The sequence below is a fragment of the Drosophila suzukii genome, chromosome 2R (assembly GCF_043229965.1).
Source record: "Drosophila suzukii chromosome 2R, CBGP_Dsuzu_IsoJpt1.0, whole genome shotgun sequence".
In the NCBI taxonomy this organism is placed as follows: domain Eukaryota; kingdom Metazoa; phylum Arthropoda; class Insecta; order Diptera; family Drosophilidae; genus Drosophila; species Drosophila suzukii.
The window spans coordinates 7697306-7710716 of record NC_092081.1 but is presented as its reverse complement, the minus strand read 5'-3'; the positions used below and the strand labels follow the sequence as shown (position 1 = coordinate 7710716).

Sequence of the window (13411 nt, the reverse complement as noted above, 5' to 3'; positions counted from 1 at the left end):
TGCCCATAAGTTGATAAGGAAATATATTCAATATTTCTGTAAACGTTTTGAATATTTGTTTCTAAATACTATACTCTATAAACCAATTTCCAAGTAACTGATTAGTTAAGAACCATATTTCTGTCTTTAATGACTTTATCTTATACAATGTTGTGGGCAGCGAAGACTTCATTGGAAGCGTGTTAAAAATTGAATCCATGGATGAGATTTCTCTATGTAGTACCACCATCTGTGGGATTATGTAGATTTCTATGCCGCACGTCAGTGGCTCATTTGCATGCAATTATTTTGCTTCTTTCCGATGGAAAAACTTCACCCCTTGTGGGTGGTGGGCGGATATCGGGGATATAGACAAATTGTGACATGTACTTCAGTTTCAGTTACAATATTGATGCCTTTTCGCCTTGTAATTTCTCATTCATCTTCAATGGGCATTTAATCAAGCTGTGAATTCGACCCACCCAAACTTCAATGACAAATGCATGCGACCATAAAGAAAATGTAGAAAAGAAATAATCAAGTCCAAGATAAGGATGATAAAATAAAAAAAAAAATGGTAAATGAAATGAAATTACTGAACAGCAAAATGGGATGTGGAAAGGGCTGTGTTGGGAATCGAGGGGGAAAAAATGCAAATGGTGAAATTTTAAACCCTTGAATGGGCCCGCCATTGTCTTTGATAGTCGGCGGGAAACCCGGGAAAGCGGTCCATGGGGTGTGGAAAAAAAATACTATAGGATGGTATGGTATGGGGGTAGCATCCTGGGTTGCCCATTTGCCAACTGGGCTGTAAGTAAGCGCATTTTCCCCGATTTTTTTTGTATTTGTCAGCCTCTGCTGTTGTTGCTGCCCTTCCTTCCGCTCATTTGTCTCTGCATGAAAATGCCCGCGATTTTCTCCTTTCTATGTGTATGTGTAATTTCTTTTTTTTTTTTTTGGTTGTGCTTTTAATTGTATTTAGTTACATTAGTAATAATCGATTTTTCCACAGCCTGGGTTTGTAGCTAGGATCATTGGTTGGGTACTGTACTTGATGTCGAATGACAGGAAGGGCTTAAGTACGCCTAGATTGTTTGGGGAAAATTAGGGGGTTAATGGAATACCTTTCAAAAAGGTTCCTTTTTTATGTAGAAATAAAGAAATAAATATGAACAGGAAATTCTGTATAAATGCAAAGGTTTTTCAAGGATTATTAGGCAGCTAAATAATGATTACTATATAACAAACCAAAAATGTTTATAGCACATAATAATACTCCCAATAATTGTCATTTTAAATAAATAAAAAATTAAACAACAAGTACAAATACTTATCAAATTTATTATATTTAATTGATTATTAAATACTTAATGGTATTTTAAATTAACCTTAACAAATAAACAGCTTCAGGATTTAGCACTTAAAATGTGCAAGATATTTGTATATCTATATTTAAATGAAGTTCCCAAGATTCTTACACAAAATTAACGATGAGATATAAATGTAGGAAACGTTACAATGCAAACAAAATAATTTTTAATGTAATAGATACAATTTATTTGAATTTAATGATAATATATAAATGCAGAAAACGTTTTAATTTATACATAATATTATTGAAAGTAATAATTTCAACTTTGTTAGCCTTTTAATGCCAATAAATTCAAGAAATTTTTTCCTATTGAACTTAAAAGAATGTTAAATCAATCCTTTGAGCACTTCTCAATAGGAAAAAGGGGGACATCTTAATATCCTGCTATTAATTAACGACCAGAAAGTGTCTTCTCCTTTGCATTTATGGCCGCATCGATGCCCCTTCGAACGTGCTCCATTTATGGTTTAGACAGATTTGGCTTCTTTGATCAAGGTTTTTGCATTTCACCCCCATCCATCCAACTACCTTTCCTTCCTGTGCAGTTCTTGTTCACTAACCATTTGAAGCCATTTTTTTGTGAGTGTGTTTTTTTTTTTTTTTGCAGTTCATGTGCTTGTTACTCTGGTTGTCAGCCGGTCTCGCTTTTCAATTATGCCCCACTGGTCCTGGTCTCCAGTTTTTTTTACTTCTTACTCCAGGGAGCTGCTGAGCTCAAGCGAACCGAACTCAACTAGCCATTGTGCCATTTAAGCTATATATCACTCATACGCAGCATTGGCGCTTTATTTTCATGCACTAATTGCGTTAGAATTTCAATAGGAATAGCAGAGATATAGCCAAGCAAAACCTCCCTTTTCTGGGAGCTCTCTCTCTGTCTGTGATTTGACTTTAGCACATGAAGAGTTTTTAATTGGAATTTGCAGTGGGAGATTATCAAAACCAGGCGATGGGGCAGTGATTTTTCTTTGCTCTTCTCCTTTGATTTTTTTTTCCGGATTTCGATTTTTTTTTTGTTTTTCGGGGGGTAGAGCAACTCTTAGATACATACATATATATACCTGCCCAATGCCAATTTTTTTCTTCAACTTGCTTGCCAAGACTTCTTTGCCACGCAGCCTTTTTTCCAGGGTTTTTTTCATGGGTGGGTGTGTATATTGCTTTACATAAGACCCGGACAGTCCGGAGAAGTCCGAGGTCCATAGTCCGTAGTCCAAAGTCCGGGTGTGCCCTCACGGCCATTAGAGAGCTCTGTGCTCTGTCGTTGTCGTAATTAAAAACAAGGAAAATTCTGCACACAGAAAGAAAAAAATGGGGCCAAGGAGGTGGCCAGCGGATTGGTCTTTGGGATTGGGATTGGGATTGGGTCTGGGTCTGGGTCGCCTTCGGTTTCTTGGCTCACCTTCCAACCCTTTTTTTTTCCGCAATTTATTTAAATTTTCTGTGCCGAACTCTCTTTGCGCTCCTTCTTAATTTCTTCAGCCCTTTTCTTTTGTACTTGTTGTTTTTAATAAAGTGCGCTGAAGAGAAAGCAAAAAAAAAAGTACAGAAGAAAAGGTTCAAGAAAAAAGTTGCGTAAATTTTGTTATGTACTTTTTTTCTTTTTAAATAAATAAATATGGGGGGGGGGGGGGGAGGTGGTAGAGGTTCGAGTCTTCTTGGCGTTGATGAGCAGAGCGACCACAGCCGCTTGCACCACCCCCACCCTCTCATATATAGCCGAGCAATCATGCATCTTTTCCTTTCCGCTGCACCCCATCCTCTTGGCCTGTAGTTCCGTTTCCGGCGCCTGCCATTTGCATCTACAGTTCGCAAAAAAAAAAAAAAGAAGAAAAAATTCTTTCATTTATTCGAAGGATTCTTCATCTCCTCCAGTACGTACCACCACCACCAAACCAACCCATCTCTTTGTGATTTCTTTTTTTTTCTGCTGTCGAAGAAGAAAAGATTTTTTCCTCTTTTTTAAAAAAAACACACAAACTGGACGTCGACGACGACGACGTCGACGGGTTGGGCAGCATTTCTTTGCGGCTTGAGCGAACCGAAAGAACGGGTACACAAATTTCAACCTACTCAATTTTTGCCTTAATTTCTTTTCTGTTTCGCCAGGAGACCTCGGGCCACCGGAGCCGCCCCCCCCATACCCGAACCCACACCCATCCATCCGCCATCCACCATCCTCCCAAATCCTCCCCAGCTTCAACCTACCTACCTACCTCGAACCTCCAACCTCTTTGCAAAAGGCGGTAATAAGAATTTTTTCTTCGCTGCCGGAGTGTGCGTGAGCCGTAGTGTTTTTTCCGTATTTTTAATTTAAAATGCGAGGCATGGAAAAAAATATATATGTATATGTATGTATGTATAAAAATTGTAAGATGGGTAAGGAAGTGGGGGGGAGGGGCTTTTGCGCACTGCTTAAAAGAAAAACTTCTGAAGTAAATATTTGTCTGTCCAATTGCTGCGGCGACTGCCAACTGCAGCGGATTGGGTTTGGAAAGTGAGGGGGGGGTTTGGAAATGAGGGTGGCAGTGGGTGATATAGGGTTTTGGGTTTTTTGGTGTGTGGGCGTTGTCGTTGGCGATGGCGAAAGTGTTGTTCTTGTTGTTGTTGTTGGACGGGTTGGGCAACGGACACTGGTGACCGACCATGCCAAGACAAGCGACGCCGTAATGACTGTCACAGCGCTCCGTGGACAAACACGAGACACCACCTCCATTTCCATCTCAAAACCCCCTCAACCAACATCCCAAAAAAAAAGAAATGGAAACAAATTTCCATCACCTAAGCTCTGTTATGTATTCCCCCGGGCGACCGTCTCTCTGTCGGAATGGGTGCGGCACTTTGGAACTCTTTCAACTATCCGATATAGGCTATTTTTCAATCAAATCACCGCATTCCATATTCAATGTGTGTAAATTGCCCAGGGAAACGCACACACACACACTCTGTTCAGCCTTGGGGATAAAAAAGCTGAGGTGCTGCATACGATTATATCCTTGAAACACGCGGCAACAACTACTAGCCATTGTATCCCATATCATATGAGTTGTATAAAACCCAAATTTGAATTGGTTATGGAGCAAAGGTTTTTTAAAGAGCTGTTATAAGAATTCCTTTGAAACGTGACCACTTCAATCGCATAAAGATTATATTCGGTGATTATAATTTATTATGATTTAATATCAGTTATTTTGGGTTTCAAAATAAGTAAGAACAGGAAACAGTTTTCAAATGTATTTCAAATTCTATTCAGTGCTTATGAAGGTAGAAAAAGTTTAACAATATAAGGACCATGGAAAGTTAAACCCAAATGTATACCTCAATATTTTAATTTCCTCATCGAAACTAGTTACTTCCCATTCGTTTTATTTTGTTTAGCTTGCGTTGAGATATTATAGTCGATTCTTCTTCAAAAATCATTTCATCATTTAAAGCTTGGACTTTCAAAATGTAGAAATAGCATAAACTCCACTGCGGTTTTAGTAATAAATTCCAGATCCAACAACGTTGAATTGATTAAAAAATATGCAAGTTCAAAGGGTATTTAGATACATACATATTACAATGTTTTAAAAACCAATTTTGATGTTTTTTTTTAAAACAAACATAATTTTATGCTCTAAGAAGTTAATATTGATACTTTTATCAATATTAATTATCAACAATGTAAGGAAGTCACTAATAAGTTTTTATACACCTGTAAATTTAATAACAAAATCGGTTTATTTATTATTTGTGGGCCAAAAACATAAGTACAGTCGATTTGTAAATGGAAACTGTACAGAAAAAGTTCCTAACGATACTGTAGAATAAATGACTAATTGTGTTTTTCCCTCCTTGTTTTTTTCAGGGTCTCTTGCGCACCGCCGAGCAGCTAAAGATCAAAGGCCTCTGCGAAACCGCCGAGAATGCGGATGACCTGAACGACGCGGCCACAGCAACGATCACAGTTTCGGAGAACATACAGCAGGCGGTCGTTGGTAATATCGTAAACGCCACCATAGTTCCGGGAGCACCATCGCCCTCCTTGGAACAGCAGCAGCAGCAGCAACACCACCAGCAACAGCAGGCACAGGAGCAGCATCAGCAACAGCAGCAGGTGCATGCCCAGCAGCAACAGCAGCAGCAGCAGCAACAAATCCACGCTGCCCTGCTGACGCAACACGGAGTGGCCAGCGGAAGTGTTTCCCTGTCCGGTCAATTGCTTAGCTCCTCGGCCAGCGGCAGCAGCGGAAGTTCAGCCGGCGGACAGCAGGCTCCACAGACGCCAACATCCGGTTTGCAGCCGACGCCGCGCAAGCCTCGACTAAAGCGCTCCAAATCCCCGGATCTGCCATCGGGCGGAGGAGGAGCAGGAAGCTCTGGTGGTGGCTCAAGTAGCAGCTCATCGCAGCAGCAGCAACCGCAGCCGGCGCACCACCATCAGCACCACCCGCAGACAATCCTGATCCAGGGCCAAAATCCCAACTCTATTGTGAGCCTTCAGCAGACGGCCGACGGCAATTATATACCAGTGTCGGCCAGTGGTGACGATTCCGACGTCGAGGATCACGACCACGATCACGAGCACGAACACGGCCACGGAGGACATCAGCACGGAGGACACGGTCACGGCCACGATCACGAGCACGATCACGAGCATAGTCACGACCACGACCACGAGAGTAAGCCGAATAAGATCTGCAAGACCGAGCAGTCGGTGGCCTCGCCGGCGTCCAATTCATCCAGCGGCTCGAACAATGCAGCGGGCGTGAGCGGCGTGACATCCACCGGCCAAGCCATCGTCACACAAATTGTAGTAGCGCGCGACGGAAAAGATACAAAAAATATGACTAGTTTAGGCATGGGCATGGTAAGTTGGTTAGCTAGTTTGTTTTTGGTTTATAGTTAGCACTCTCAGCTTTCTCTCAGTTAGCCAAGAGATCGATTGATTGAAGATCGAATCTCCACGGGTATAATGAACATGATTTTTGCTAACCTGACATTCCTATCTCTCTCTCCCAACCCCCAAAAAAACTTGGATTGCCTGCAGAACGGCGGCCTGTTGGGCGTGCCCATGGGATTCCTGGACTTCACACCCGAGCCACCAGCACCATCTGCCACCCCAGTCACCGTTACGGAGCACGTCGATCTGTCCTGCAACCCCAGCACGGACACGCGCGATCTATCAAGTGAGTTATTATCGGTAGTGTAGCCAGCGGGTATACGCGGTACCTATTCCTTTTGAAGCCCTCAAACTAACATGGTTTTATATTCTACTTTTTCCCCAAAACAGATCCCACCGAACCGCTCGATATAGACAATCATCTGGCTCAGCAGATCCATCGGCTCGATCAGTCCCCCATGCACTCGATATCTCATCACCATACCGGCGATGAGAGCAACTCGAATCTGGTGCAGCACATCAAAAGCGAGGTAATCGAGGCAAAGCACCTGGCGGCTGCCCAGCAGCATGCACTTAGCCAGCAGCAACATGCCCATCACCAGGCCCACCAGCAACAACAGCAGCAGCAGCAACACCAACAGCATCAGCAGCAACAGCAGCAGCAACAACAGCAGCAACATCAACATCTCCATGCACAGCAGCTGTTGGCCCAGAGTCAGTTGCAGCAGCAACAGCAGCAGCAACACCATCAGCAGCAACAACAGGCAGCCGCAGCAGCAGCAGCAGCTGGAGTGCATGGCCAGCATGGGGGACATGTGACGCATGCCGATATCGGCGGTGCCACAGTCATGGAGATTGATCCGAGCCAGATTAAACACGAGCCGGGCATGATAATAACGCCAGAGATTGTCAACATGATGTCCTCAGGGCATATGGGTGAGTTGTGGGTCGGAAAATTGGGATTATCAAGGAGTTCTTAACTTTTAAAACGAAGAATATTTGATTTGCTTTATGTAACTTGTTTTTTTTATTCGTATGTAGTATATCCAACGCAGATGTCGTATAAGAAATGAATTGACTCTGTCCATTTATTTTTCCCAACATAACTTTGGATTAGTCTAAATTTGTCAATCTTATTCATCATATTAAACAACTGTTAGTGTTTCGAAATCTAGAACTCTAGGCAAACATAATCTCCTCTATGTTTGAACCCTGTCTTTAGTTTACCATGAGAATGAGAAAATGCACCTAAGTAAATCCATATTTGGGGCTCTATTAAAAACTATATAAATTGACTCGGATTTCGGAACATCGTTCCCTACCTACGTAAACCTTTATAAAAACCTACAACCTATGTTTTAATTATAATTATAATGATTATTTAAATCAATGTACACTCATAACCCATTTCTTCCCAATTTGCAGACATGTACAACTCGGACACGAGCGAGGATTCGATGATGATCGCCAATGGCTCGCCGCACGATCAGAAGGAGCCGCACTATACGAATTTGGATCAGCAGCACGGTATGGGTGGCAGCGTTTGCGGCCCGGGGCCGGGAGGTGCTGGTGGTGGTGGGGGCATGAGTGGTGGGGCTGGCTCTGGCTCTGGCGAGAAAGGTCAGTTTAATGGTCCCAAAGCTTGGACACAAGATGATATGAATTCAGCTTTAGATGCATTAAAGAACCAAAACATGAGCCTGACGAAAGCGTCCGCCATTTATGGCATCCCATCGACCACCCTGTGGCAACGTGCTCATCGTTTGGGCATCGAAACGCCCAAGAAGGAGGGCGGCACCAAGTCGTGGAACGAGGATGCCCTGCAGAATGCCTTGGAGGCGCTGCGTTCGGGTCAGATATCCGCGAACAAAGCATCAAAGGCCTTCGGCATCCCCTCCTCGACGCTCTACAAGATTGCCCGGCGCGAGGGCATCCGCCTTGCGGCGCCGTTCAATGCCGCCCCAACCACGTGGACGCCCGAGGATCTGGAGCGTGCCTTGGAGGCGATACGGGCGGGTAATACATCGGTGCAGAAGGCCAGCGCTGAGTTTGGCATACCCACAGGTGAGTTGTCTGAGAATCCAGTTGGAGATCGAGTTTAGGTGCTTTAATTTCGATTCTCGAAAGATGGTTAGGCGAAGATAGGGAGAAAAAGATAATATATTATGATAAGAAACCACTGAAGTTCGAAAGGCTCCAAAACTAGAACTCGTTCATAAATAACCTTTCCTCTCACATAGTCATAAATACTTGGTATTCGCAAAGTACCTTTACAAATACCCTACGTAATAAATAAATAGTGCTTCTTTTATATGACCTTTTCTTTCCGAAATAAATTTAAAGACCCTTAATCATTTTATACCTCAATCTCACAAAATATTTTTGAACTTCATTCAAATACTCGCTATTCCGAAAATACCCTAATAATTATTTTAGTTGATACAGATAACATTGTTATTTTCATATGATCTATTTATTCAGAAATAAATTTAAAGACCCTTAATCCTTCTATACCTAAAACTCAATCTCGTCAAGTATTTCTAGATTTCCTTGAAGTACTTGGTATTGGGAAAATACCATTTAAAAATATCTAACATGGTACATAACTAGGGTTTTCTTTTTAATGATCTTTTCCTTCTGAAATAAATCTACACAGCCTTGAACCCTTATCATAAAATATATTCAAATTTCCTTTAAATACTTGGTATTTAAAAGATATCTTAACAAATGTTCTATATGATATAGAACTATTGTTAATTTTATATGATCTATTTGTTCAGTAACAAATTTAAAGACGCTCAACCCCTTTGTACCTGAAAAATAATCTGGAAAAGAACTTTTGAACTTCCCCTAGCACTTTAGCTTTTGAAAAAGTGCTCTTGACTTCGTCCCGTTCCCTTTTCTCCCCTTTCCCCTTCTGATCTGATTTTGCTGTGACTAATCCCACTCTTCCACTCCATCAAACGCCTCAAAGGAACACTTTACGGACGCTGCAAACGGGAGGGCATTGAGCTGTCGCGTTCGAATCCAACGCCCTGGTCCGAGGATGCCATGAACGAGGCCCTGAACTCAGTGCGGTGAGTGTGTGCACGCAGTGTGTGCGACGAACTAGTGGCGTCAATTAAGTCGCTAATCACCATTTCCGACGTATATCCCCCACAGCGTTGGCCAAATGTCCATCAACCAGGCGGCCATTCACTATAACCTGCCCTACAGCTCGCTCTACGGCCGCTTCAAGCGGGGCAAATACGACGTGGTGGCCAACACGAGTGGCGTGGCGCTGCTCAACACCTCGGGCAACACCACTGGCAGCATTGAGATTATCGAGCACAGTCAGGAGAATTCGGTACGTAGCCACGTGTCGGTTGAAAAGCTAAAAGCCGGCTTCAAACCAGTCCACCAACTCAGAACTTTAAGTCTCCAAAAGGCACTAAGATTTAAACTGAGCCTAAATCAAGTTTTTTTTGCTTAAATTATATGATTTTAAGTTTTTTTGAGGTTACTTAAGTTGTATTTATTCGGAAAATGATTTTTTTTTAATAATTGCCAAAGTTTTTATTCATATTTAATATTTTTTAAATTTATAAACCAAACACCTAGGTAAATAATATGTTTATGCTAATATCTGTTGATTTGGGCAATTTTTTTTGTTAAGTAGTACACAAAAAAAATATTTAAAGACAGATTGTTTTCCAATGGGGTCCTCAATAAAATTGAAATAAATTGATGCATAGTTAAAATATATTATTTTATAAATTAAAATATTATTTCCGTTTGAATATTTGACAAATACTTTTTTTTTTAAGCATTAAAGATAATCAAGTTATTTACGATTCATTAATTAAATTTGTATTTAATCTACTTCATTTTGGTTGTTTATAAATTCTTAGAGCGAAAGGATGCTAATGCAATTAACCACTGCGCCATGGAATTTATTTTCCCATCCAAACCCTTTTCATTTTCCGATCCCCCACGCAAACATTACACACAAATGCCAGCTTTGACTAACCGAGATAATCAATTTATTTATGCAAAGTTGCATATGTTACAGCAACAGTTCCCGTACAGCCCATCGCCGCATCCGCCAACGCCGCAGCACCACAGCACGCCGCAGCATCACAGTACGCCGCAGCAGGGGCCGCCTACGCCCCAGCACATGCAGCAGCACGTAGTACACATGCAACAGCAACAGCAGCAGCAGCAGTCGCCCCATCCGGGCCACCATCCGCAGCACATGCAGCAGGATGTGGTCACATCGAGCAGTCAGGTGGTGCACAGCCAACAGCAGCAGCAGCAGCAACAGCAGCAGCTTCAGCAGATCTATCAGCACCACGGGACGCCGGAGCGTAGTTGAGAATCACTGCATGCTGCGGCAATAATGGGCAGCACCGGCGGTGGAGGCGGAGGAGGTGGTGGAGCAGGAGTAGGAGTTGGAGTAGGAGGAGGAGGAGCCAGCTCTAGTGGCAGCACGGCGGCCAGTAGCACACCCTTTGCCAGCATATCGGCGCTGGTCAGCGGACCGTCTAGTGCCCCACCACCACCGCCGGTGGCGGCCAGTGGCTCGTCGGCGTCAGTCAGCGGCGGCACCAGCAAGCGCAAGAAAGCCAACAAGCAAAAGCGTTGAGAGCAGGAGGAGCAGGATCAGCCACAACATGGCTTGGAAACAATCGCCGGAGTGGCCAGGCCCGAGGACATCAAGTTTAGATTTAATTGCAAGCACTGGAAGCGCAAGCTGCGGCAGTTTCATTTGCTATTGTCCAAACAGCAGTAGTCAGTCAGTCAGTTAGAAAGATATACCACATTTATAAATGACCCGCAGACAAAAAATTCCCAAGGGTGTAGGACAAAGCAATCACAAAAAAAAAAAAAAAATAACGTAAAAACAAAAAAGAAAAAACCCTTTTGAACTAGATGGACATTAATTACACAACCGAGATGTGTATAAAATGTAAATATATAACGAAATATGCTTTATCTACATTATACGGAACATAGTTATATTAGGTATTAGGTTTGCAAAAGTCCTTTGTTCTAGCCAAGTAAGTTGAAGCAGAGAGAGTAGAAGATAAACAACACATACTTAGATTGTAAGAGAAAAATGAATTTTAGATTTGCCTAGACTCGAAAGATAAATGGATTCGTTTTGGGCTCACGGTTTTAAGAGCACTTTGTTATCAATGGACATGGACACGCGTATATATTTTATTGGACTCGTGACCATTGCTGAGAACCTTGAACTAATAGGAGCTAATAGTGGGCCCCCTTCTGCGTTTTTGTTATAATTTTCGCTTAGTGTGAGACTGAAAGTGCGCCTAAAACTGTAGAAATCAAAGCCCAGAACTATAGTGAACACACACGCATACAACACACAACCCATACATGAATCAAATGCTTTATAACCATATATTGTTTGAACGGAGAGAACGAAGGGGAGAATACCTTAATGTAGAATTAAACCAAATTATCAAGGTCCTAGAAATTAAACTCATTAGCTTGTAATGACAACAGCAAACAAAACAGATTAGAAAGGATGGAAAAAACCAGAGTTATTTGAATTTAACTGGAGGCGCCCTGAATCAACAAATATTAATTTGATTTCAACTGAATTAAGAGTATAGCCAATACATTGTAATACATAGTAATGAAGTAATTGCAAGGAAACAACACATGGAATGTATTTTTGATAGAACCAGAAACATAAAAACAGAAGCAGCCGAAATTACCGAATCAAACTGCAAATGTTGTTAATGTTAAGCTCTAAATCTAAATAATGTCCTTTCGAAATCGCATTCAAAACAAAGATTTATAGCAAGCTTGTAAGAGAAATCAACCAATAAATACACACGTATATATATGGATACAAAAAACACCTCTAAGTGAACTGTAAAACGTCTTAGTATAGTAATAATAAACCTTTCCTTCTTTAAAGAACCCCTTCTTTAAGCGACTTTGGTTGCACCCCCTGCCCCAAAAAAGGAAGTAGACCTAATTGTATCTGTAACGAAAATCGGAAATAAAATCTACAAGGAGTAACAAATTATATTAAAAATTTGGAATTATAAATTAAAAAAAGAAAAAAATGTATAATAGCTTCCACTAGCGTATCTACATATTTAGGAATCGAGGAAACGGATACTGTAAACACCCATCTGAAGTAACTTCAACTATTTTTGGTTTCATTCTTATTATACGTGTGCGGAGAACACCTGGAAATCTTTGTAAATACATTTGAATAGTTTCTTTAGTTGTTAGTTGACTTAGGGGAACAGGTATCTGAAAATTACAAAAATCAAATGTTGCAAATTAATTTATTTTAGCGTTATAGACCCGTAGAACTGAATGCAATATGCTTACCTTAAACTCAATATAATTTAATTCTATTCCTATTATCTTTAGTTGGATTCATTTTAATGTTTTATAGCAAAACTGTATATCATTGTAAATTAAATAAAGCATACGAAGTAGCATCTACAAGAGTTAAATCAACAATAAAACAAAAAATATCATTATAACATTGTTAAAATTGTCGCAAGAGCAATTAAAAAATGAACCCAGCAACTTGAAAAAGAATCGAAAATGAAGGCGAATCACAGAAGCGTAAAAATAATAAAATATTACATTTAAAATTTTAAGATAACTAAATGTGTAAGAGTAACCTTTAACCACACAATATTATAGCACATTTTGGATTATCAAATATGCATATACAGCAAAATATCTATTGTAAACGGTAAATGTAAACCCAAAAAGAAACACTGAAAACAATCTATGTAACAGACGAAATAGCGAAAACCCATGTAATAAACAAACAACATTTAATGTAATATTGGTATAACGTAATTTTTAAAGTGAGGTACTATAAATAAAAATTATTAAATAATATTAAACACCTTTCATTTCATCTGAAATGCTGTTTTATTGTCATAGAGAGATTTCTTTGGGACTGTAAATTGTTTTTTGTTTCTCTTACTAGCAATATATTTTATTTTAAGGGGTTTCACGAATTAAGTAAATAAGCAGACTTAATTTTGGTTCATAAAAAAATATCTATATTTTTGCGACGTCTAAAAAGTAATTTAATTATAAGCAATTCTATCATTTGGGATGGCCTATACTTTCTTTTTCAGCAGAATAAATATTAGCTTTATATGTTATCATCAAATTAAAGTAAATAA

The 13411-nt window shown here is 40.6% G+C and overlaps 2 protein-coding genes across 4 annotated transcripts in view; both read left to right on the top strand.

Annotated features, from left to right (window-relative positions):
- Positions 1-13123, top strand: part of psq (BTB-domain-containing protein pipsqueak) — a 56334-nt gene extending 43211 nt beyond the window's left edge. The window contains exons 3-10 of one of the 3 annotated variants that reach the window (XM_017073653.4): positions 5202-6203; positions 6384-6522; positions 6627-7172; positions 7662-7856; positions 7911-8300; positions 9211-9313; positions 9399-9582; positions 10273-13123. In XM_017073653.4, the coding sequence (XP_016929142.3) occupies positions 5202-6203; positions 6384-6522; positions 6627-7172; positions 7662-7856; positions 7911-8300; positions 9211-9313; positions 9399-9582; positions 10273-10590 (2877 nt within the window). In that variant the 3' untranslated portion in view covers positions 10591-13123. Of the gene's footprint in view, positions 1-5201; positions 6204-6383; positions 6523-6626; positions 7173-7661; positions 8301-9210; positions 9314-9398; positions 9583-10272 lie in introns of all 3 variants that reach the window. The other 2 variants (XM_017073652.4, XM_017073651.4) reach the window with 2 other exon arrangements.
- Positions 10615-13123, top strand: LOC136116670 (uncharacterized). Its single transcript, XM_065863878.2, has one exon. The coding sequence runs from the start codon at positions 10615-10617 to the stop codon at positions 10858-10860; it is 246 nt and encodes an 81-aa protein (XP_065719950.2). The 3' UTR covers positions 10861-13123.
- Positions 13124-13411: the final 288 nt, after the last annotated feature.